At 38.8% G+C, this 26,146-nt stretch overlaps 1 protein-coding gene, 1 long non-coding RNA gene and 1 pseudogene across 9 annotated transcripts in view; 2 read left to right on the top strand and 1 right to left on the bottom strand.

The window, feature by feature from the left end:
* Positions 1-4,406: 4,406 nt before the first annotated feature.
* Positions 4,407-15,976, bottom strand: LOC128773510 (uncharacterized). Of its 2 annotated transcripts, none has more exons than XR_008417839.1 (3): positions 15,793-15,976; positions 14,863-14,940; positions 4,407-6,781 (listed from the first exon to the last, which is right to left on the bottom strand). It is a non-coding gene; the product is annotated as an uncharacterized LOC128773510 (long non-coding RNA). The 2 variants fall into 2 exon arrangements; XR_008417838.1 differs by having other exon boundaries at positions 14,863-14,942; positions 15,798-15,976.
* LOC109278721 (60S ribosomal protein L23a-like) lies at positions 11,241-11,715 on the top strand (annotated as a pseudogene).
* Positions 15,977-15,995: 19 nt separating the features above from the next.
* SRBD1 (S1 RNA binding domain 1) overlaps positions 15,996-26,146 on the top strand; it is a 220,176-nt gene continuing 210,025 nt past the window's right edge. For 6 of the 7 annotated variants that reach the window (XR_002085708.2, XM_019468785.2, XM_053890656.1 and 3 more), the window contains exons 1-3: positions 15,996-16,071; positions 22,690-22,769; positions 25,457-25,637. Coding sequence is in view for 6 of the 7 variants with exons in the window: in XM_019468785.2 (XP_019324330.2) it covers positions 22,690-22,769; positions 25,457-25,637 (261 nt within the window). In the remaining variant the exon portion in view is untranslated. Of the gene's footprint in view, positions 16,072-16,116; positions 16,137-22,689; positions 22,770-25,456; positions 25,638-26,146 lie in introns of those variants that run through there. The other variant, XM_053890657.1, reaches the window with a different exon arrangement.

Here is a 26,146-nt window from a genome sequence, read left to right as displayed (position 1 = left end):
TCCTGAGCTGTTCATGTTCGCCACTCTGACCTATGATCCTTTTAATGAGCTATTGAATTTGGTTTGCTAATATTTTATTGTGAATTTTTGCATCTGTATTAATCAGGGACATTGGCCTGTAGTTTTCTTTTTTTGCAGTGTTCTTAGCTGGCTTTGGTAGCAGGGTAATTCTGGCTATGTAAAATGAGTTTGGAAGTGTTCCCTCCTCTTCCATTGTTTGGAAAAGTTTGCGAAGGATTGGGATTAATTCTTTAAATGTTTGGTAGAATTCATCAGGGGAACCATCTGGTTCTGGACTTTTCTTGGGAGGTTTTTGATTACTGATTCAGTCTTGTATTCAGGTTGTATGTTTTTATGAATTTATTCTTTTGTTCCTGGTTGTCTAATTTATCAGCATATAATTATTTCTACTAGACTCTTTGATCCTTTCTATTTCTATGGTATCAGTTGTAATGTGTTTTCTTTCATTTATGATTTTATTTGAATCTTCTTTTTCTTAGTCTAGGTAAAGGTTTGTCAATTTTGTTTATCTTTTCAAAAAAAACCAGCTTAGTTTTGTTGAATTTCCTTAAAATAGCTATTTAGAATTCTTCATCGGGTGAATTATAGATCTCCAAGTTATTGAGGTCAGTTACTAGATTACTGTGACCCTTTGGTGGTGTCATGTTTCCTTGATTTTTCATGTTTCTTGAAGTTTTGCATTGCTGTCTTGGCATTTGAAGTAGTAATCACCTTCTCCAGTGTTTACTGACCTTTCCAAACTCATATATATATATGTATATATACATATATATACATATATATATATACATGTATATATATATATATATATACATATATATATATACATATATATATATATTTTTTCCAAAAGTACGCTGGAACCTCTCTGCTGGAAAGCTGGAAGCCTTCCACAAATGCTATCTCATCCACAAGTGATTGTTTGAGACAACGTTTTCCAAGGCTCCCAGAACATGGTCAGGAAGGGTTGGAACTGGTTCATAGGTTGCTGTAGGGTCCACAGCTGGGACAGAAGTTTGTATGTCCATTGCCTGACACATATGTGGGTGATACTCCTCCCACACTCCTTAATGTATGGTGTTGGATCCCTCAGCTCCCAAAAAGGCACTTTTGTCCAAGGATGGATGCCAAATTGTTGTTGTTGTGGGATGGGACATGATGAGGGATGTTTTATTTAGCCCATGATGCTGATGTCACCGAGCTGGAAAATATTTGCACACAAAAGCCAGGTCCTCATCAGACTTTACTACTTGAGACAAAAACACCTCAAGTGCATTCCACACATGACAGGGCTTCACACCCTAGTGCCTTCCTGAGTGTCCTTCTTGGGACACACTTGTTTGTTAAAGTGTGTGCCTTAGTCATCTATTGCCATGAAGCAAATTACCTAATGTTTAGTTGCTTAAAGTTACAAGTGTATATCATCTTATATCATTTCTGAGTGTACAATTTGGTGATTTTTAACATATTCACAAAATTATGCAACTATCACTACTATCATTACTGTGTAATTCCAGAACATTTTCATCATTCCAAAAAGAATTGGACAGGAACCCAGGAATGACTTAGGTGGGTAGTTCTGGCTCTGCTCTTCATTAAGTCCCAATCAAGAATCAGTCATTTGAAGGCTTGACTGGACCAGCAGGATCTGCTCCTAAGAAGGTTCATTCACATAGCTGGTAAGTTCCTTCTGGTTTCTAGCAGGAGGCCTCCATTCTGGAAGGCCCTAGTTCCTTACCATGTGGACCTCTCCATAGGGCTACTTGAGTATCACCAAACATGGCAGCCTGCTTCCTTCAGATATAGTGATCCAAGAGAGAGAGCAAGAGGGAAGCCACAACATGTTTTATGTCCTAATATCAGAATGACATACTATTACTTCCTCCTTATTCTATAGAAACAAGTTATTAAGCACAACCTACACTCGAGGAGGGAAATTTGGCTTCACCTTTGAGGGCACCAGCATCAAATAGCTTGTGGACACAATTTAAAACCATCAGTGAGTTTTTCTAAGCTGGTCACAATGGCCACGATGGAGTAGAATCTGTGCAGTTTGCTGTCAGGTTATCATATCCCTTGATCTGGACTTTTCATCTTTTTTTTTTTTTTAAGATTTTATTTTTAAGTAATCCCTACACCCAATGTGGGGCTTGAATTTACAATCCCAAGATCAAGAGTTGCATGCTCTACTAACTAAGCCAGCCAGGTGCCCTTGTACTTTTTATCTTTTCTTAATGCAAGTATGGTTCAGTGGTCAGGCACACAGGCCCCAGAGTCAGATAAACTGGGTTCAAAGCCTGGCTCTCCCTTTCCTAGTGGAGTGCTCTTGGACAAATAACTTCAGGTTCCCTTTCTGTAAAATGAAGAAAATAGCCATTAGCAAAGTTTTTGTGATGATCCTGGGAATACTTGACTCAATTTCAATGTCTTCAACAAGTGTTGATGAAACTCAAGACAGCATATTTTCTTTTTTTATTTTTTATTAAAAAAATTTTTTTTAATGTTTATTTATTTTTGAGAGACAGAGCATGAGCAGGGGAGGGGCAGAGAGAGAGGGAGACACAGAATCCGAAGCAGGCTCCAGGCTCTGAGCTGTCAGCACAGAGCCTGATGCAGGGCTCAAACCCATGAAGCACGGGATCATGACCTGGGCCAAAATTGAACACTTAACCCCTTAAGCCACCCAGGCGCCCTGTATCATATTGTTTTTTGTTTTTAATTTTTAAATGTTTATTTATTTTTGAGAAAGAGAGAGAGAGAGACAGAGGGCGAGCAGGGGAGGGGCAGAGAGAGAGGGAGACACAGAATCTGAAGCAGGCTCCAGGCTCCGAGCTGTCAGCACAGAGCCCGACATGGGGCTTGAACCCACAGACTGTGAGTTCATGACCTGAGCCGAAGTCGGATGCCTAACCAACCAAGCCACCCAGGCATGCCTTTTTCAAAAAAAAATTTTTTTAAGATGGCATATTTTCTTAAGTAGCCATTTCAGTCTGTTGATTTGTTATGAATGTTCATAGACAATTCAAAATCTCAGTTTTCAGGGTGCCTGGGTGGCTCAGTGGGTCAAGCGTCTGACTCTTGATCTCAGCTCAGTTCTTGATCTCAGGGTCTTGAGCTCAAAACCTGTGTTAGGGAGGGAGGCAAACCATAAGAGACTCTTAAACACTGAGAACAAACTGAGGATTGATGGGGGGTGGGGGAGAGGGGAAAGTGGGTGATGGGCATTGAGGAGGGCACTTGTCGGGATGAGCACTGGGTGTTGTATGGAAACCAATTTGACAATAAATTATATTAAAAGAAAAAAATGAATAAAAATTAAAAAAAATTATATATAAAAAGCCAAAGCAAACCAAAACAAAACCTGTGTTGGGCTCCACTCTGAGCATGGATGCTACTTAAAAAAAAAATCTCAGATTTCTTTTCACTAGTAGTAAGCTGTAAAGTCTGGCCTCTGACACTGAATATCTATAAATGCCTTTTAAATTAATTTTTTAGAATAAGATAATCCACATGCTGTAAAATTCATCATTTTAAAGTGTATGTTCAGAGATATTTAGTTTATTCACAAGACTGTATCACTATCATCACTACCTAATTTCAGAATATTTTTATCATTGTCAGAAGAAATCCTATACCCATTAGCAGTCATTCCCCATCACCCCATTCCAATTACCCTGCCAACCAACAATGTATTTTCTGTCTGTATTCATTTGCCTATTCTGGACATTTCATATAAGCAGAACCATATAATATGTGGTCTTTTGTGTCTGTCTTCTTTCATTTAGGATCATGTTTTTAAGATTCAGCCATACTGTAGTATATATCAGTACTTCATTCCCTTTAACAGCTGGATAATATTCCATTGTATAAATGTGCTACATTTTATTTATCCTTTCATCAACTGATGGTCAGTTGGGTCATTTCCACTTCCTGCTTATTACACATAGTGCTGCTATGAACACTTATATGAATACATCTTTGATTTCTCGGGGGTATATATCTAGGGTGGAATTGCTAGATCCTATGTTTAACTTTTTGAGGAACCTCCAAACTGTTAGAAATAGAGGAGTTCAAGGACAAATTTATTAAATTTCCTTTTACTGATTCCAGAGATTGGTTTTTTTTCCCCAGTAGACTGATTTTGTTTGATTTATCAATGAACACGTTGTGTGGAATTGCCAGCCTGATTGGAACTAGGTGGAAATTGAATCCACATTTCTTCATCACTTCCATGAAGATTTCATGAAAGACAGCAGACACTTTGCTTACTTACATAAACAAACTCTAGATCTTCCAAATTCTCCAGGTTATAGTTAAAATATATATAGTTATATATAATGTAATCACAACCAGGTTTAATTAAAATGTAACTCACTGGAACAAAGTTTGGAAATAATAAATGTAATCTCTTCATTTTAGAGAAAGAAAAGTAAGATGAAGTGACATGCCCAAGGTCACTATGCAGTGTCAGAGACAGGATTTGAATCGAGTTCCATTTTTCCCCGGGTTATGCTTGTTGTTCTTTTCTTTTTTGAGGGGGAGAATCTTTTTTTGTTTGAGTGTGGTTGACACACAATGCACGTTTGTTGTTCTTTATAGGTCACTCAGGGCACAGGTGAAGGGAACAGTCACCTGACTGTTGACAGGGTATGACCATTTAGGTCGCTGGCAAAGTAAGCCATCACTTTAGACACCTAGATGGCATAAGCTAGGCATAAAATTTCCAGCGAACCTATTCTGGGGCTTCCTAATTACCTCTTTTTCTTTAAATTACAAAAAAAAAGTATGACATTTTTACTTTTTAAATGCTAAAGAACTATCTTTTTATTAAAAACATTTTTTTTTAGTATCTATTTTTTTTGAGAGAGACAGAATGCGAGCGGGGGAGGGGCAGAGAGAGAGGGAGACATAGAATCTGAAGAGGCTCCAGGCTCTGGGCTGTCAGCACAGAGCCCAATGTGGGGCTCGAACCCGTGAACCACAAGATCATGACCTGAGCCAAAGTTGGACACTTAACCGATTGAGCCACCCAGGAACCCCTAAACTATCTTTTTAATAATATATTATAGAAGTTTTGTGAATGAGAAACTTTACAAATCTGTATATAGCATAATCTACATTTTCGCCTTTTGTAAACACCTTTCATACCATCCCCAGTCACCTCTTCTTTCCTTCTGTATTTCACAGTAATTCCCAAGAATGATTTTGTTACATCTGTGTGTTGTTACATCTGTGTTTAGTTGTGATTTGTCTTTGTGCACACTCAGAGACTTTAACTTCTGTAAAAGGACTCAATATCATCTTAGAGTTTTTTTTTTTCTTTTATGGCAAACTTAAGTCTTTCTTCATGATATTTGTTCCACGCTTTCCAATTTGAATATCTTTATCCATGGAGAAGAAACACAATAAGCATCACTGGGTTTTCTTCTCCAGTCCTCTGCAGCTTATTCTTGATCTTTTCCAAAGAGTGTCCTGTTCTTTCCCTTTTCACTTTCTGACATAGGACATACTCATTAAAGACTACTTTTCACAGTGCTCCCACATTAAAAACGAGAACAAAATGCCTTAGATATTGATACGAAATAAGCTCCAGGAAATATTGTTAAGTGAAGCAAGCATGGTACAAATAATAAATGTAGGCTACTATCTTTTGTGTAAAATTTTAAAAAATATATAGACCATATTTCATTGGTTCTAAAATGCACAGGTTTTCACATTTTTGATGTCTTTGAAATTAGAATTCATTGTACAATCGACACCAAGACATAGTTTAATTGGCAGGGCTTTAAAAAATATTTTGTAGTATTATAATAATATACCATATTTATAGTATATATAATAAATAGTGTATACAGTATATATAAACATAATATTTGCATCTTATATGCAATTAATGGCATCCTAGGTTTGATAAAATATATTATTTCAATTGATTGCATATGCAAAAAATTTTCCCTAGGAGGATTTGCAAGAAATCAGTGACACAGGTTGCTCATAGGGATGGGTATTAAGTGGTTGGGGAACAGAGGTGATAATTTCTATTACATTCCTTTTCATATGTTTTGCATTTTGAATCCCATAACTATGTTGACAAATAAAATGTTAGAATCATAAATTCAAATTTAAAAAATGCAATTGGAGGGGCGCCTGGGTGGCTTAGTCAGCTGAGCATCTGACTCTTAATTTCGGCTCAGGTCATGATCCCAGGGTCATGGGACTCTGCATTGGGAACCGCACTGAGCGTGCAGCCTGCTTGAGATTCTCTCTCTCTTTCCCTCCCTCCCTCTGCTCCTCTCCCCTGCTCACACACTCTCTCTTCCTTTCTAAAGTAAAAAATTAAAAAAATAAAAAATAAAAATAAAAAAGTCACCTGGACATGAGTCGACATCACTGCTTCATTCAGATTTGTACAGTTTTGTGTTTGTTCCTAGTAATGACAGACGAGCACTGTGAAGGAAGGGCTGTGCCTCCATGCATCACTCTTCATCCAGAGTCCAGCACTGTGCCCGGCCAGCTACTAACTCCAGCAGACATCACTCCTTTTTCCCAGGATTTTTGTCACTTGTAAATCATCAACTAGATATTTGCTGGTTTAAATTGAGTTCAATATAGCTATTTCCCTCATTGCTTCCTTGACAGTTCTACTGATGAATCTGTCCCATAAGGCAAGGCATAAATATATCAGATGTTCTGTTTTTGTTAGACTTTGACTTCCAGAAGAACCATCTAGCAGCATCTAGATGAGTGAGGAGGGAAATATCTTGAAAAGAAAAAGAAAAACATTTTAATTGGCACCAGTGCACTTGGCAACAACTGGGATACCATGATAGCTCATACATGGTGTTTGCTAAATAAACCAGGAAGCAACTGCAGTGAACGACTCGAAGATGTTGGCAGTTATGCCATTAAAACAGCACTGCTGACTCATTCCTGTTGATGATGGTATTTAGAAATGCAAAGATCCACTTCCCAGACCACTCTGAATGTCTTATACACACAAAACGTAGTATTAAATCTCAAGTAGGCAAAATCAATCCTAGCAATCCTGAGTGGCAAAGAATAACTGATAACCAGTGTTGAAGAGGTGAGATGATACCAGGACTATTGTGAAAATAACTCAAAAGAGTTTAACACAGAAGTAAAATTTTTAGGGTCAGAACTTTTAAGCTTGACAGAGATGGGAGCTGGTTGGGTGAGGATAAGAGCGGGAGCCAGGTGGTTGCCATCAATTACTGTTGGCATTTGTGTTCCTTGTTGTAGGCAGGCTGGTGCGAAGTGAAGCAAGCTTAATGTCCCAGCAGCGAAATGAACAATTCTCAGTGGTTTGTGTTTTCGGTTACAAATACACCACTTCCTAGAATTAGGACAGACCTAACTTTATGTAAATTTATTTTTTAATAAGATTGATTGTTTAATGTGCAACTAACATAAAACATTTCCACGTGATGAAAACTTTTCAGATCTTACTCTCTTAGTAACGTTCAAATATACAGTATTGTTAACTACAGTCATTATGTTGTACATTACATCCCTAGAACTTGTTTATCTTGTAATTGGAAGTTTTTACTATTTTATGAAATAGCCTACAGACATATTTTAAGGCATTATTAATATATTTTTAAAATATGTACTCTTACTTATCCAGACTCTGTCTCTCTGGACTCCAGTTCATTCTGTTTATTTACCGGGAGATTATTTAAAATATCTACAACACTAAAAAAATTATTTTGGGGTATTTGTTTTGTAGCGATAGGTAACTAATACATAAAGGTCTAGTTGAAGTAGGCATATAACTATATATTTTTTTAGTTCTTGAGGTTTGTGGTACATATATTTAATTGTGTTCTGTATTTGGGGTGAATTAAACTTTCTAAGCTTCAGTTTCATCATCTTAAAATAGGGATAAATATATCACCTATTTGCTTTAAACAGTTACTTTTAAAACAAACAAAGTATATACTTAGCAGAGTATCTTACAAATATCAAGCAATCTGTAAGTGTAAGCTATTTTCAATTAATAAACTACACCATGGTAATTAGTGTGGCTAGTAGGAACTGAATATCTGGTCTTCCTTTTGGAAGGGCATGTTTAAGGTTAAGCCTCGTAAAACACTATATTTAGAAACCATATGGCCACAGCTCAGTCCTCTAACTTCCTTTTTTATTTTAAGATTATTTGTTTGTTTGTTTGTTTGTTTAGAGAGCATGTGCAGGGGAGGGGCAGAGAGAGAGAGAATCCAAGCAGGCTCTGTGCTGTCAATACGGAGCCTGACTCAGGGCTCTGATCCCATGAACCACGAGCTCAGGACCTGAGCCAAAATCAAGAATCAAATGCTCAACTGACTAAGCCACCCAGGCACCCCATCTAACTTTCTTAAATCAAGTGCCCAGTAAGAATTAGACCAATCTTTTTGTAATGCATAGATACCCCATCTGATCACCTGGTGTTCTCATACACGTGTAGACACCAGCTTAAACTCATTAACTTGGGATCCTGGGGGCTAGTGGGTGGAAATCAGCATTTAAAAAGAGCTCTGCTGGTGATTCTCATGTATATTAAAGTTTGGGAAACACTAGTTAATAATTTCTAGAAACAGGTTTGAAAGTTTTGGGAATTATAGACCTGCGTCTTTTAACTGACAGAAGCTTGTGGCAGAAAGCTATAGATGGCCCTTATATATGTAATACCTATTTCTCCTTTTTTTTCCTTAAGCTTTTATTTTTAAGTCATCTCTACACCCAACGTGGAGCTTGAACTCACAACCCAAGATCAAGACTCTTGTGCTCCACTGGCTGAGCCAGACAGGCACCCCTTTGGTACCTACTTCTGCTAAACTCTCTAAGTTGCAGGATCCAGCAGGAGTTTCTTGGTAAACTATTTGAATTTTCTTATATTCAGATCATGGTCCAGTCTAACCAAAATATCCAGTAATGCTGTATGAACATTATGGTTTAGCTAACTTTCCACATTATTTGCTAAAGCTTGTGGGTACCACCTTCTCAATTTTAAAGCATTCTTTTAGGGTGATCATCTTTCAGTGTGAAATTAGGTCATTTTTTTCCTACAAACAATGTTTTCTGTATGTGGTAATGTTGGTTGCAGGAAAATTGATGTATGTAAAAATGTTGGTGGTTTTGATAACATCTATTAGCTAGCTTCTTGAAGAACATTTGGCTGTGGCAGAGTTTTCTTTGTTGTTAGAGAAGAAATCAGTTTTCTGTGTACTATTATGCTGGCAACTGCCTGTGCTAACTTATGACTCTTAAAGCTAAGTGTCATATTTGATAAAGGACTAGTATGCACAATATATAAAGAACTCTCATGATACACAAATCAAAAAACCCAATGAAAAACTGTGAAAATATTTTAACAAACACTTCACCAAAGAAGATATATGGGTGGCAAATAAACACATTACTAATAAACACCATTAGTCATTAAGAAAATGCAAGTTAAAGCTCTAATGAGATACTCCTACACACCTATTAAAGGGTAGAAAAAAAAGAAATAAAGAAAAAACATACTAACTATATAATATCAAGTCCTGGCAAGGGTGTGGAGATCTCATGCATTGCTGGTGGGAATGCAAAATGGTACAGCCACTTTAGAAAATAATTTAGTAGTCTCATAAAGCTAAATATTTACCACATGACCCAACAATCCTGTTCATAGGTTATTTACCTACCCAAGAAAATGAAAATATATGTTCACACAAAACACCTGTACATGAATGTTCATAGCAGCATTAAAAATAGCCAAAAAGTGGAAAAAAGTAGATGTTCATCAACTATTGAATGGATAAACAAACTGTGGTACATTCACAACGGACTGCTAACCGGCAATAAAAAACCCTATTGATATATGAAACAACATGGATTAATCTCAAATACAGTATCCTAAGTGAAAGAAACCAGACTCAAATGGCTACTTACTGCATGATTCCATTTATATGACAATCTGGAAATAGCAAAATTATTGAGACAGAAAACAGATGAATGGTTGCAGGGGCTGATGGGGAGGAGGCTGACTACAAAGGGGCATTTTTTTTAGGTCATGGAAATGTTTTATATCTTGATTGTGGTGGTGGTTACATGACCATATGTGTTTGTCAGAATACAATAGTTAGGTTTTACTGTATGTAAATTATACTAAAAAACATGATAAAAAAAAAGGCAGGTGCACAAATGTGGACATAGACTGATCTGACACACAGTGCTTTTTTGAATTTGAATTCCAGTTAGTATGTGAGGCTTCCAGTATTAAAACTCTGACAACAGGCATTCTGAATAAGTATTTCTAGCAGGCATTTTGCGGGACAGTTCCAGCTTCTTAAGCTGTAAGATGGACCAACGGTGTTAGAAACAAAACCTAGGTCTGATGTAGAGTCTCCAGACATGGCTCCTTATGGTGAGGAACAAAATAAATCTGGCCCCCAGATGCTGCCTTTCATCCCTTCCCTGCAACCCAACCAACCATGCCATCATCAGGATCCTAATGACTCTTGTGGGGTTTCTCTGCTTAGATCTCAGGTTATTTAACGAATATTTTAGGCCTTTGAGGGGGTCCCTGGACACTACCTGAGGATGAAAAGCTCATCAGGAGAAAATTGTACAATATGTTTGCTCATGAATGCAACTGATTGAGCCAGTGAATTTGCCAGTCAGGTGATGAGCAGAACAGTGGACCTTGCAATAGATATAGTATTTCATCTATTATTCAGGTATTTTTTTGTCTTAATTTTGCTTTTAATTGCATTCATTACAAAATACCTTGAGGGTTTGTAAAAAAAAAAAAAAAGTAAGTGGGACAAAACACTGGAAATCTCAGTTCTCAGCTAAAACAGAAATTATATTTTAGTTCAACATGTACGTCCTATGATTTTACTTCATGTAAGATAAATGTATTTAATTCCTTTGAATCACACCTGAATATCCATTTCCTAGAAAAATCTACAATTAATTTTCTCAGGCTTAACTGATGGCTCTTCAAGATCCATTCAATATTTTATCAAAACTCAGGATTTTAATCCATTGAATCTATTTTCTTTTACACAAATCTGACATACTTACCTGTGCTAGAACAATGTCCTCAGACTAGACTAGCCCTTTGGAATTATGCTGCTCTTCCCAGACTGAAAAAGTAATAGGAAAGGCCAAGTTTGGGAACCCATTCACCAGCCTGGTCTAGCTCTCTTAACAAGAAACCCCTTTGCCCCTTTCATGAAGATGGCACCGAAGGCAAAGAAGGAAGCCCCTGCCCCTCCCAAAGCCGAAGCCAAAGCAAAGGCTTTGAAGGCCAAGAAAGCAGTGCTGAAAGGCATCCACAGTCATAAAAAAAAGAAAATCCGCACATCACCTACATTCCGACCATCCAAGACACTGCATCTCCGAAGACAGCCCGAATAGCCTTGAGAGAGTGCCCCCAGGAAAAACAAGCTTGACCATTATGCCATCATCAAGTTCCCCGTGACTACCGAGTCAGCCACGAAGAAAATAGACAACAACACTCTTGTGTTCATTGCGGATGTCAAGGCCAACAAGCACCAGATCAAACAGGCTGTGAAGAAGCTCTATGACATTGACATGGCCAAGGTCAACATTCTGATCAGGCCCGATGGAGAAAAGAAAGCATATGTTTGACTGGCTCCTGAGTATGATGCTTTGGATGTTGCCAACAAAATTGGGATCATCTAAACTGAGTCTAGCTGGCTAAATCTAAGTTTTTTCATCATAAAAAAAAAAAAAGAAAAAAGAAACCCCTTTCTCATTTGGAAAACACAGGCCATCCCCTCTCTGCTTAATAATCATTTATATTTTGCAGGAAACATCTAAGTTCGTGGCTGAATTATTGAGAGAAGCTCATTGAAGCCAATGAGTTTCAGTATGAGGAATGAGAGCTGCTAGAAGTAGGAAAGTGGATGGGTGAGGCTTATACGCAAATTCATGAAATAGGGCTTAGTTTCAGTTTGTGCATTCTCTAATCTGAAACACTCATCTGCTTTTGCCAGGTGATTAACTCTAAGGGATAAAAAGTTTGAACTTCCATAAGTACACTTGAGTTTTTATTTATTTTTTTAACATTTACTTATTTTTGAGAGACAGAGCATGAGCAGGGGAGGGGTAGAGAGAGAGGGAGATACAGAATCAGAAGCAGGTCCCAGGCTCTGAGCTGTTAGCACAGAGCCCAACACAGGGCTTGAACCCATTAACTACAAGATCATGACCTGAGCCAAAGTCAGACGCTTACCCAACTGAGCCACCCAGATGCCCCTACACTTGAGTTTTTAAATGGTAACTCACTGGTGGCAAGAACTTTAGATTACTTTCATAGTGCGAGGAAAGATGTATTTTTTTTTACTATAGGCACATTCTTTGGGCCACGCATTAGTCTACTATTTTATTAAGTACTTATTATTTGTCAAGCATTATTGGGCACTATGTGGGTGGAGGGAAAAGTTAGAGAAGGAGAGACCAAAATGACTAAGACTTACTTCTAAGGCTTAGATCCAAGTACCTTACAATTTAGCGGGTGCAAAATATAGTGCATCTTTATTAAGAATTTTTGTTCCCATGGAACTTTGATTAGTTTGAAGTCAAGGGAGAGAAGACCCTTGTTATATCCCAGGTGGGTAGATAGTACTTTATTTAGTGTATTTAGAGATTCAACAGTTCCTGAGCATCTCAAAGATTCAGTCTTGCACTGGCCAACGTAACAGATAAGGAAAGATCTTTGCTTTGAGTGGAGGTATATGCAGGTCTTTCAGAGTACTAGGTTTAAATCCAGATCTGCAATTTAATAGCTGATGTGACTCTGGATGAGTTATTTAACTTCTCCATACCTTGGTCTTCTCATTTATAAAAACAGGATAATAGCAGTATCTCATTGAGCTGTTATGTGAGTTAAATACACACATACATGTAAAAACTTAATTTAGTGCTTGGCATAGGGTAGATGATCAATGAATATAAGTCATTACTATTATTACAGTCTCCTTGGGGAGACAGAACCATAGGAAAGGACTTGAAAACACAGATAATAACATATAAGTGATAACATACCAAGGAATATCATATGAATAGCTACATGCTTTGCAGCAATAAAATAAATAGCCTCCAAAACGTGTTTCATTACTCCAAAACTCTGTTGCAATAAGTCTCAGGTGAGCATCCAGATTATTCCAGGCTAAAGTCATGATGTTTTTGAAATTCAGCACTTAAGGTGCAAAAGTAAACAATAGATTGGGCAAGGACCTGGAGAGAAAAGGCAGTCTTTGTGGTGGGGCCTGGTTTATACTTCGTGATTATAAATTTCCCTTGACAGCTTTTAGTGGGAGTGGCTGTCTTGCAAAATTCCAAGAGAAATGTTTTCTGGACAGTCTTACTTATCTTTGGAGCAGGTTGCCACCTGCATTACTTTTAGAGGACACCACCCCAGCTTTTATTTTTCCCAGATGTCTGATGTCTAAAACCTTACAGGTTATTTACTTTCACTTACTAATCATTTTTCTTCCCCAGTTGAAAGGCAAACATCTCTGATGGAGGAGTCAAGATCCAACACTCCACTGTCCAATCCTTATACTCATTCTCACTTTGCCACTGTGGCTACTTTGATATACAACCTAACCCTTGAATCCAGACTGTCTTGTATGGATCTCTGTCTCTTACGACTGTATATATTCTCCAGTCTTGTTTGTAAATTCCTCCAGGGTAGAAATTATGGCAAAAGATTTTGCAAAATACTGGTTTATCTTGACCGTTTTTACTTCCTACCTTAAACCTGTATAGCACAATTCAACATCAAAAATAGGTGAATAGTAAATAGTAAATTATTGTTGATTATTATGGCCTGGTTTCCCTTCCCATAATTCTGGACTGTAATGTGTTCTCTAGTATTTTCAGAACTAGAAATTATGGAGCAGACTGTGATTGCAGCAGACAGTTCCAAACCTTCTGGAATCACTGTGAAAGGCAACAGAAGACTACAAATTAAGGAGGAAAAAAAAAAAAAGCCAACTCTGAAAAATCTCAGAAACTGATCTTTACTGACCAAGAATCTTAAGATACAGATGAACAGACTTACTAAATTGAAAAAGAGTCCTATTTTCTTCCCATAGCAAACATTATCTAGTAAAATTTATGTTTACTTTGGGTGAATCTATAGTTAGCAAGGCCCACTCATAAGGTATTTCAATACCTTGCTTGGCCTTTCAGTACTCAAAACACATGGAAATGAGTCATTAGTATGGAAAGCTGCTCTATATAATCTTCTAAAACAAATTCGTGTTTGTTTTCTCTGTAGAGATTAAAAAAAAATTTGTTTTCAGGTAAACTCTATGCCAAATATGGGGGGCTCAAACTTAGGACCCTGAGATCAAGAGTCACATGCTCTACTGACTGAGGTAGCCACACACCCCAAATCCAGGGTTTTGATCTAACAACAGACTTTATTCCCTAATTTTACGTCTAATTTTGTTGTCTGTTTTCGTGAGTTTAGAATTTAGTGTGTTTGGCAAAAAAATACATCACCAAAAAACAAGTCATTTTTTCTTTTTACTGAATACTGATTTTGAGAAAATATATTCAAGGTAAAGGGAAAGAATTGCTGGGGAGGCCTTTATAGCTCTTAATTTGGGTTAGTCAAAAAAAAAGTGGAGCTTAGGGAATGGCAGTGGGGTTAAAGCTTCTGACTTCAGCTCAGGTCATGATCTCATGGTTGCCGAGTTTGAGCCCCACATCGGCTCACTGCTGTCAGCACAGAGCCTGCTTTGGATCTTCTGTCTCCCCCTCTCTCTGCCCCTCCTCTACTCAGGCCCTCTCTCAAAATACAAACATTTGGGGCACCTGGGTGGCTCAGTCGGTTAAGCATCCAACTCTTGGTTTCGTCCCAAGTCTCAGTCTTCTGCCCCTCTCCTGCTCGTTCTCTCTCTGTCTCTGAAAAATAAACATATATATATATATGTTTATTATATACTTATATATGCATAAACATTTAAAAAACAAGATACCTTGGAGTCATTCAAACAAAAAGCAGGAGCTACTTTTGTGTTTTGTGGAAAGGGAAATGGAAATTTGGGATACAGAGGAAGACTCGCCTAGGACACTGTTATTAGGACTTATAAGTAAGTCATAGCACTCTCCAAAAATCTGAAAATGAAATGGATCAGGGTTTTCCCATTTTTGCCCAAGGTGAGTTATCTGGGACCTGCGTTTATTTGAGTAAATTAATTGAGTTTTTACCTCTAATATGGAACGGGGTACCTTACCAGGTGAGGGGTAGGATGGAAGGGAAGCCGGGAAAACAAGTTCAAAGACATAAAAGGATTTGCCCAAGTCTATCAGTAAGTTTCTAAGAGAACCCGGTTTCCAAATCGGTGTACCTGGCAGTACCAGCTGCCTGAGAGACTGAAGCAAGGCAGACGTGACTCTAGGGTTAAACTCCATTAAGGTAGCATGCACCTCAAGGGCTGTGTGAGGGCTTCTCAGAAGAGGCCAACTTTGTGTATTTCCTTAAGACTAGAGCAAAACCCTTATCTCGGGGCCTAGGAAACAATGAAACAGGCTAAAAGTATGCTTAAAACACCTGAGCGAAGTTCATTAACGACACTTAAAATTGACTTTAGAAAGAATATAACTTGCTTCTCCTTTTTCTACTGCAAATCAAAAATAATGTAATGAAAAGAAACATTTTTGACTGAATTTCAAAGAGCAGGATGCAAAGGGTAAGGCGGGTGAGGAGAAAGAGAAAGAACAAGGAGGTGGGTCCGCGTTAACAGCACCTCGGGCTCCGCTTCTGGCAGTATCCGGGGAGAAAGTGCTCGTTTCCAGTCCCGCCACACCCCGGGTAGGGCCCCGCCTCAGAGCTCCCGAAGGATCCTCGCCTTAGCCCCGCCTCCGTCCAGCTTGGCTCCATCCCGCTCCGGCAGTCTGAGCGGCTGCCGCGAGTCAGGGAGAAGCGAGGCGGGACTTCCGGCGTTTGAAAAACTTCCGGCGGGAACCGGAAGATGCGGTCACACACAGAATCCCGGGCCTTCTGACTCGCCGGGCGGGAAGGTGAGCTGAGCGTCCGCCTTGGCGGTGTTCCTGCGGGCTCGCGTGAACCCGGCGCCCGGGCTCCGGTAGTTTTGGGGCCATTTAAAAAATTCTAAGCGCTCATTTGGGAAATAACATCCCTTTTTAAAGTGAGAAGTGTCATTACATATTACGGTCTGCGGTCTGTATCTTCCAACCTACACCCGGAAAACCCCTCTTAGCTGCCGCGTGTCACCTGGCGCGTCTTCTCAGTCAAATCGCAGCTCTTAGCACGTAGGGACAGACGTGGGAAAACCCAGGCAAACCTAGCTTGTTTCCACACCTCAAGTTATCGGAGATGGGGGAGGAAGCACCCTTTTTACCATCAGATCATGGCCTTGTCTGCATCATCCGCATCCTCAGCAGCGTGTCTGGCATTTGGAGGCGCTGAATAACTCGAGGGAAGGAATGAATGGGAACTCTCTAGGCAACTTTCCTTAAACCTCCCCCGCGCTAGCATGTTATACTATAATGTTTGTGGAATGGGAAACAAGGCTGGTCTTGCTGTTTGGGGCTTTGGATTCTACCTACATAATTAGAACATTCCCTTTGAGTAAACCATCTCATCTACTGGATCTCAGGCTTCTTATTCATTAGGGGGGTGGGGAAGGACTGTCTGATTTCTTAGGATCTTTACAGGTCTGTTACTTTGTATTATGTAGGGATCTTTGCTGATATTCCAAGCACTTCTGTTTGTACCTTGGGGAAACTTCTTCAGCTGCCTCTTAAAAAGTTGTTCCCCTCTGCTCTTAACATTTCTAATTGTGGTTTTCCCATTTTTAAAGTAATATTTATGTGTGTGCAGGTTTCTTCACACCCCCTTCCCGATTTTCACTCACCCTAATTTAGTGCCTTCTCCCTTAGGACCATCACAGCAACTGATTTTGAATATGCTCTTGTGTCCACAGAGATAAGACAGCGTTGAGAGGGAAAGATCTTAAGCCACTAAGAATAAGAATGTTCTTCTGTACCATCACTTTTTCAAAAAGAAAACAATGAGTGCCATGTGTGATATTGCCTAATAGTTATGGGGGAAAATATATATTCCTTTATAGAGACCATTTTGTATATATTCTTATGTTCATTTAATACACGTATGTTATAGGGTAGCTATTAAATGCTAAGCTCTGTGTTATGCAGAAAAAGGCAAATGTGGTTCCTTCCTTCATGGTGTTTACTGCCATGAAGTAAACATGGGGGATGCAGACAATAAACAAGGATAATTCTAGATTATGTTATATAGTACTGTATAAAGGAAATAAATAGGGTCCTATAATAATACTATATTTTGGAAACCCGTTTTAGGCCTAAAATGCTGAGCTGTAAGAAATGAGAAAGAGCTAGTCCATTGATAAGCATCGGGAATAGTGTTCCAGAGTGAACCTGAGATGGCAAAGAATCGTGGTTCATTCAGGGACTGAAAGAATGTTGTAACTGGCTGAAGAGCTGCAACAAATGGTAAATGTGGTTAGAAAGACAGGCAGGGGGCAGTCCTGTAGGGCATTTTAGAAGGTCATGGTAAAAATATGATTTGATTCTAAGTGGAGGATGGAGTGGGAAGTGGGAATGGTTTTTAAGCATTTTCTAAATGATCTTTTGGGTTCATATGTGGAGAATGGGTAGTAGAGGCAAGAGTGGAAGCAGGGAAGCCAGTTAAGAGGTTATTATAGTCTAGATAAGAGATATGGGGACTAAAGAGATCATAGAAATGTAAGCTGTATTTTGGAGGAAGAATTTATGTTGCTTATTAGTAGACTGGGAGATGACAGGAAAAAAAGATTTGCAAGGCTTTAGCTTAGCAAATGAAACTTTGGAGGATGATAGATGTATTATCTTGGTTGTGGAGATGTGTATACATATTCCAAAACTTACCATGTTTGTACACTTTAAGCATGTATAATTTATTGTATGTCATTTATAGCTCAGTGAAGCTGTTAAAATTTTTCCAAGGTTCTGGCTTAGCCACCTATTTAGATGGATGATGGTGCCATTTACTGAGATGGGAAAGACCGGTAGAAATGGGTTTTAAGACAAGAAATGGTTATCAAGATTTCATTGTGGGTATGTTACATTTTAGGTAAGTATGAGGCATCTACATAGTTTCTTAGGCAATATGAATAATTTATTATGTAAATCTGAATCTTAGGCAAGATTTGGGTTGGAGGTATTAGGATTGTTAATAAGTAGGTGATACAGATATTTAAAAGCATGGAAATGGATGGAATTTTGGTTAATTGAATGAGTCCTATGATATGAAGACGGGAACTTGGGAGGAGTGGAGATGGAGAAACAGCTCCTAGAAACATCAGTCTTTAAACTTGAATATGTATACCCTTGGGAGTATACCTGGCATAGGCAGTTTTGAAAAAATAATTTCTAGGTCCTTAGCTTCTATATATACTCTTTCTAGAACTAGTCTGAAACTGGCCTCCGTGCTCAAGCATATTCTCCTTCCCCACCTCCCTTTTCAAATTCATATTTTTCTTCTTGTCAGAGGATAAGTTTACATCTTACTCATCATTCAATGGTAACATTGCTTCCAGGGTGCCTAATAAAGGGGAATTTGGACATATTTGTTTCGGGAAAGAACAATATTTGTTTAATGGTTACTCAGAATTTTATGAGATTACCATGGGTGTGTCTACCCCTATTTTAAACACATTTCTGTTAAAGTGTGGAGTGAGAATTGGTGCATGGTGGTCTGTATGGGAATGTTCTGAATTCCGGTATATTGTAGAATGGAGAGGTGCGAGTAGATGCTCTAGTTGGGTTGTTTGTTGGGGGAATTTAGTATCTTCAGGTTTTTATTTTTGGGCTGGTCAGATTCTCCAGAGAAGAGCCTTTCCATTTTCCTCCCTGGAGAAAAGGTCTGACTAGGAGCTTAGTAGCAGAAGAGGACTGGTGGGGAGGGGTCCTCTTCATTTACTGTTTGGTCTGTATGTTTCTCATGCCCACAACTGTATTTGGTGTCCTGTAGTCTAAGGATGGTTTTATTCTTTCCAGACTTTTTCCCCGGGCAGTTGCTTAATAGCATGAAGTGGAGTAGGGCCTCTAGAGATATTTCTTTGCCTTAGACAACTTACACCAGCCCTTAGTCCCTTCATTCTTAGTTCCAAGGTATCAGGTACTGCTTCTTGTGATTTTTTTGATGATAGTGCAGAATGAATTGGTTTAGTTCTGAAGCACTCCCACTGCTGACTTGGAATTTTAATTTTTATATAGTGAAATCTGTTTGTCTTTTGGCTTTTGAAATTTTGAGTTATGCCTAGGAAAACTTTTCTTCCCCTACCTCCACTCTAAATTATGAAAATGGTCATTTATTTTCTGTAGTACTTTTGTAGTTTTATTTTTTTTAATGAAATTTTTTTTATTTTAGAGAGAGAGCGCATGAGTCGGGGAGAGGGGCATAGGGAGAGAGAGAGAGAGAGAGAGAGAGAGAGCTTTTTAAAAAATTTTTATTTATTTTAGCGAGAGAGAGCTCGAGCAGGGAGAGGGGCAGAGAGAGAGAGAGAGAGAGAGTCTTAAACAGTCTCTATGTTTTGCACAAAGCCTGACTTGGGGCTCAATCTTGTGACCCTGAGAGTATGACTTGAGCTGAAGTTAAGAGTCAGACCCTCAACTGACTGAGGCACCCATGTGCCCCTTGTAGTTTTATTTTGTACATTTTATTTTTAATTTATTTTTTATTTTTTGACTATCACTTTTACATTTATTTTTTAATTATTATTTTCTCTTTTTTAAAATTTAAATTTTAGGTAACATACAGTACAATATTGGTATCAGGAGTAGAATTCAGTGATTCATTATTTATATACAACATCCAGTGCTCATCACATGTGCCCTTTTTGGTACCCATCACCCATCTAGACCATCTCCTACCCATCTCCCTTCATCAACCTATAGTTTGTTCTCTATTATTAAGAGCCTCTTGTGGTTTGTTTCCTTCTTTTCCCCCTCTTCCCATATGTTCATCTATTTTGTTTCTTAAATTCCACATGTGAGTGAAATTATATGGTATTTGTCTTTCTCTGATTGACTTATTTTGCTTAGCATAATACATTCTAGCTCCATGTTGTTGCAGATGGCAAGATTTCACTTTTTTGATGGCTGAGTAATATTCTATTGTGTATATATACCACAACATCTTTATCCATTCATTAGTCAGTGGATATTTGGGCTCTCTCCTTAGTTTGGCTATTGTTGATAATGCTGCTGTAAACATTGGGGTGCATGTACCCCTTCAAATCTGTATTTTGGTTTTTATCCTTTAGGTAAATACCTAATAGTTCATTTGCTGGATCATAGGGTAGTTCTATTTTTAGTTGTTTTTTTTTTTTTTTTTTTTGAGGAACCTCCATACTGTTCTCCCGAGTGGCTGCACCAGTTTGCATTCCCAGCAACACTGAAGAGGGTTCTTTCTCTGCATCCTTGCCGACACCTGTTATTTCTTGTGTTGTTAATTTTAGCCATTCTGACAGCTGTAGGGTGGTATCTCATTATTGTTTTGATTTGTATTTCCCTGATGATGAGTGGTGTTGAGCATCTTTTCATGTGTCTGTTAGCCATCTGGATGTCTTCTTTGGAAAAATGTCTGCTCATGTCTTCTGCCCATTTCTTAACTTGTTTTTTGGATGTTGACTTTGGTAAGTTCTTTGTAGATTTTTGGATACTAACCCGATATCAGATATGCTTTTTTGCAAATATCTTCTCCCATTGTGTAGGCTGCCTTTTAGTTTTGTTGATTGTTTTCTTCACTGTGCAGACTTTTATCTTTATGAAGTCCCATTAGTTCATGTATACTTTTGTTTCCCTTGCCTTGAGTGATATGTCTGGTAAGACGTTGCAGTGGCTGAGGTTAAAGAGGTTGCTGCCTGCGTTCTCCTCTAGGATTTTGATGGTTTCCTAGCTCACATTTAGGTCTTTCATCCATTTTGAATTTATTTTTATGTATGGTGTAAGAAAGTGGTCCAGTTTCATTCTTCTGCATGTCGCTGTCCAGTTTTCTCAACACCATTTGTTGAAAGACTTGTCTTTTTTCTATTGGATATTCTTTTCCTGCTTTGCTGAAGATTGATTGACCATATAGTTGTGGGTCCATTTCTGGGTTTTCTATTCTGTTCCATTGATCTTTGTGTCTGTTTTTTGTGCTGGTATCATATTGTCTTGATGATTACAGCTTTGTAATATAGCTTGAAATCCAGAATTGTGATACTTCCAGTTTTGTTCTTCTTTTTCAAAATTGCTTTGGCTATTTGGGGTCTTTTGAGGTTCTGTACTAATTTTAGGATTGTTTGTTTTAGCTCTGAGAAATATTTTGCACATTTTAAATTATTAGTTGTGTGGAATATATTTTTGTTCAGGGTATGGCAGTAGGACTTAAATATTTGTTTTCCTCCAGAAGGATAGCTTGTTGTCTTAATACAACTTTTTGAACAACTCATTTCTGCCTTGATTTGAACTGGCACCCCATGATACACTAACTTTTTCTGTTTGTGTTTTTGTTTTGTTGTAGTCAAGTTCATATAACATAGAAATCAAAAGTTACCTATTCCTTTATGATCAGTATCTAGAAACACTTATTTGAAGAAGGCTGACTGGCATAAGCGTACAGTGCCACAAAGGGAAGTGAAGGAAAAGATGGAAGATTATCCTGTCCACTTCCTGGAGACTGTTTTCCTTTTGTTCTCCTGGTTTACTCTGGGTGCACTCTTGACTAATCTGCAACTACTGGACTGAATTGAGCTAAAGAGCCGAGGGCACGTATATGCTTTTGTGACAACCCCTTTGTATTTCTATGAAGCATTCCTTCTTCTTCTAAGTGGAAGTTAGAACTGGAGGCATTGTAACATGACTGGTTAAAGGGTTCCAAGCATGTCAGAGTCTAATGTAGATTTTAGGGTTTGACATACACTCTTTAGGTAATAAAATTTATTAGCTGAAGTAAATTTGCTGACTTCCTATATTGTAGGATGTCTCAGGTTATTTGTCTCCGTGTTTTGAAGAGCTGGTAACTATTTCTAGTGACATTAGTGATTATTTTTTATTTTCCAATAAGTCTTTTATTTAAATACCATAAACTAAGGGAATAGATGTTCTTGTTTTAAGAATAACGTGGCTGCCTTTTCAGTCCATCAACATTTATTTGACTGTCAACTTTATAGATAGGCCTTTATATTGTAAGAAGATATAAAAGTGGGAAAATACTTCTTATCCTTAAAATAGTTTGATAAAGGACTTTATAATTTGCTGTCTGATAAAACATCTAATAGTGCTTGCGGTATATTCACTCATGTAACTCTAAAAAAACCTAAAAGTTGTCACCCTACTGGAGCTTACATTTTTCCAAAGGTGGCCCACATTCCTCAGGCTTTTGAAACCATTGGAAGGCTGTTAGCTGCTCTTATATTTGGTAGCCTCATAGGAGGGGAAACCGGTGTTTGGGCTTTTGAATACTTCTCATTTTTTTTCTGTGGCATTTTTTTTTAACAGCGGAGCTATTGGAGTGTTAGTTTTGAGTGGCACATCGCTTTGTAGACAACGTAAGTGATCAGTTATTCAGGTGATTCACATCATGCTGATTTTATCTTCTGTTTCTTCCAGATGTCATCATTGCCAAGAAGAGCAAAAGTCAAGGTCCAGACTGTGGTATCCAAAGATGAATTCTCTTCCTTCTCAGAGTTGTAAGCATATTGGTTTCCTATGGGTTTGGGAGAATGATGTATATTTTAAGGACAAATGCATTCTGTCACTTACTAATGTAAGTCATTTGGGTTGAGGAAGACTGTTGTCTTTTTCATTCATTCACGGGACAAATATTTATTGAACTCCTGTTGTGTACCAGGCTCTGTTTCGGTGTTGGTATTCAACTATTGAACAAGGAGAGAGAAAGTAACCAAGTATATACCATGATATTTACACTAGAGTGTAAGCTCCATGAGAGCAAGGAGTTTTTTTATATCACTTCAGAACAGGGTTTCTCAAAATCAGCACTATTGACCAGATAATTTTTTGCTGTGGAGACTGTCTTTTGTATTGTAGGATGTAGTAGAGACCAGGAATGCTGGTCTCTACTAACTAGTGCCAAAAGGATCTTCCCAGTTTGATAAAATTGTCCCAGTTGTGACAATCAAAAATGTCTCCAGACATTGCTGGATGTTCCCCAGGGGGAAAAAATTGTCCTCAGTTGAGAGCCTCTGCTTTAGAGCACTGTACTGTATGTGCCCTGAAGTTATTTGTTAAATAGTGACTGATAAATATTAGGCAGTAATAAGTACTCTAAAAGAACATTAAACAGGGCAAGGGATAGCATGGTGAGTGTTCTGGTCAGGAACCATCTTGGATACAGTATTCAGGAAACTTCTTTTGGAGGATGTGGCAAGAGATCTAAATGAGATTTGGAAGTAACAACTTGCAAGGATACGGGGATGGGTGTTCCACGTGGAAGGAGCAACAAGTGCAAAGACCCCGAGGCAGGAATGAGTTTGGTGTGTTTAGGCAACAGCAAGACAAGGGTGGCCAGACAAGAGTCACCAAGGCTGAGAGTGACTAGAAATGAGATTGGAATGGATGGGACCTAATAGGCCTTGACAAGGTGTCAGCATCTTATTTTGAAGTTATCTAACTGGACCAACCTGAGTTTGCTCCTAAGTGAGTCACAGATACACCAGGTGGAGTTGTCACACAAAGTAAACTTTATTTGCAACAAGTAAGGGGATCACTGGGAATATCTTGCAAAGCTGTGACTCCCCAAAAGAGGGTGAATAGGTACCTTTTGTTTAGGGTTAGGATGACAAGAGAAGCCTTGTCATTGTATGTGGAGGTGGGCATAAGGTCACACATGCACCTTAAGGAAACATGCCCATACATACATTGCATGTTATGTAAGTGAGGCTTGTGGCCCTCCTTGGGTGGAGGTTTTAGTATTATAACAAGGTAAAGGTAATTGCTGGACATTTCAGGGGTCACCCTAAGGTCTGTCTGTGCAGGTGCGAGTCAGGTTTAGCCCAAAGGGACTGGGTGGACTGGCCCTGCAAGAGGTCTTGTCAGGGAAGTCCCATCACCTGAAGGGTGGTTTTGGGTTTCATTTGCCTGATTTAAGGGATAAGTTGCCAGAAAGAAGAACTTAAAGGAAAATGTAAGACGGGAAAAATGTTAGTACAAGCAAGTGGGCAGTAAAGGTTAGGTCTTGGGGTCTAGCTGGTGACAGGGGGTTGGGAAGCCATTGGAAGGTTTAGGCAGAGATGTGACATGATCCGGTTTACATTTGTAAAAGATCATTCTGGTTTCTTGGTGGAGAGCAGACTGTAGGGGAGCAAGAATGGAAGCAGGGGATCAGTTAAGGAGATTATTGTAGAAGTCTAGGGTCCTGGAAGTGAACGTGGTGAGGAGTCTAATTTGGGATATATATATTTATTTATTTAAGTTTATTTAGTTATTTTGAGAGAGAGAGAGAGAGTGAGCGAGCTGGAGAGGGGCAGAGAGGGAGAGAGAGAGAATCCCAAGCAGGCTCCACGATGTGGTCAGTGCATGGAGCCCGATGTGGGGCTTGAATTCACTAACCGTGAGATCATGACTAGAGCCGAAGTCGGATGCTTAACTGATTGAGCCACCCAGGCACCCTGGTGCTGGCTTTTTATGTAATTTAGGATGTTTCCTACAGCTATTTCCCACTCTTTACATTGGTTTGAGGAACTTCATTTAAATTAATTTGATTACCACTTAGGAAATTGTTAAAGTGCTTTCATTGGTATAATAGCAAACCTCACAGACTGTGGTGTGACACCACCCAGTAACTTGCGATACGTAATGAATGATTTCCTCTGTCTTGAGTGAGTGAGTGTGTGTGTGTGTGTGTGTGTGTGTGCGCGCGCATGTGCGCGCACACACCTGTGGGTGCATGCGCTGTACAGGTGAGAGGGGAATGGAGACACCTGTGATTCATCGCATATCCGGACTATTTTTACATTGGCCTTTGATCAGCTCTTGTTTCAGTACTTAGCAATATGTATTCATAGCTTGTACTCACATCATTCCATTTTACATTAAACACCTCCTACTTTATTCTTTTTTTTTTTTTTTTAAAACGTTTATTTATTTTTGAGACAGAGAGAGACAGAGCATGAATGGGGGAGGGTCAGAGAGAGGGAGACACAGAATCCGAAACAGGCTCCAGGCTCTGAGCTGTCAGCACAGAGCCCGACGCGGGGCTCAAACTCAAGGACCGCGAGATCATGACCTGAGCCGAAGTCGGCCGCCCAACCAACTGAGCCACCCAGGCGCCCCCCTTATTCTTTTTTCGAGAAGCGTGTCTTTTTGCCTTTAACATTTGGCTTCATTTTTCCTTCATTTTCTATCAATTTACTCCTAGATCATCTGCCTCTGAAGAAGATGACAAGGAAGATAGTGCCTGGGAGCCCCAAAAGAAAGTCCCCAGAAGTCGTAAGCAGCCTGTTCCCAAGGAATGCAAACCAAAGAGGGTGCGACGGGTAAAGAAGACCACCCTACAGATGAGTGATGGCTCGGAAGGTGTGGCTGTTAAGGAGGAGCTGGTAGGTGCTTTAGTTGGATGGAGAGAACACTGCAGTGCTTTCCTAATTGGCAACGCTGCTTTCTTCTAACAGAGAAAAGGATGAAGCAGGTAGATGACAAAACTTCTCGGGCAGTGGTATTCTCTGCTGTGGGCCTTAATAGTATTTATCATCAGGTCCACTGTATTGGAATGGAAAGGGTATTAATCAACTCACATATTTTTTGCTATAAGCAAACACTATATCTCTACCAAACTGGATTAAAAAAAAAAGCCAAAAAATAAGTTATAGACTTTATTGCATTACAAAAAAATTAATGCATCTCCAAAATCATTCTCTGTGCTATTCCTTTAAATAACTGCTTCCATAGTACATTTGAAAGAATACTCTTAATATGTAACAGAAGCCTGACTTTCAAGGGACGTATTTATTATGTATGGTTGGGGACATTACATTGTACTTTCCTGTGCCCTTGGATAGGGCTTTTATTTAAATCAGTCTTTTCTCCTATTATCCTCTGTTTCTTCATC

This window comes from Panthera pardus, unplaced genomic scaffold, assembly GCF_024362965.1.
Source record: "Panthera pardus isolate Hobbes unplaced genomic scaffold, ASM2436296v1 HiC_scaffold_25, whole genome shotgun sequence".
Taxonomy (NCBI): Eukaryota; Metazoa; Chordata; class Mammalia; order Carnivora; family Felidae; genus Panthera; species Panthera pardus.
The sequence above is the reverse complement of the archived record's forward strand: the minus strand, read 5'-3'. Positions and strand labels throughout refer to the sequence as shown.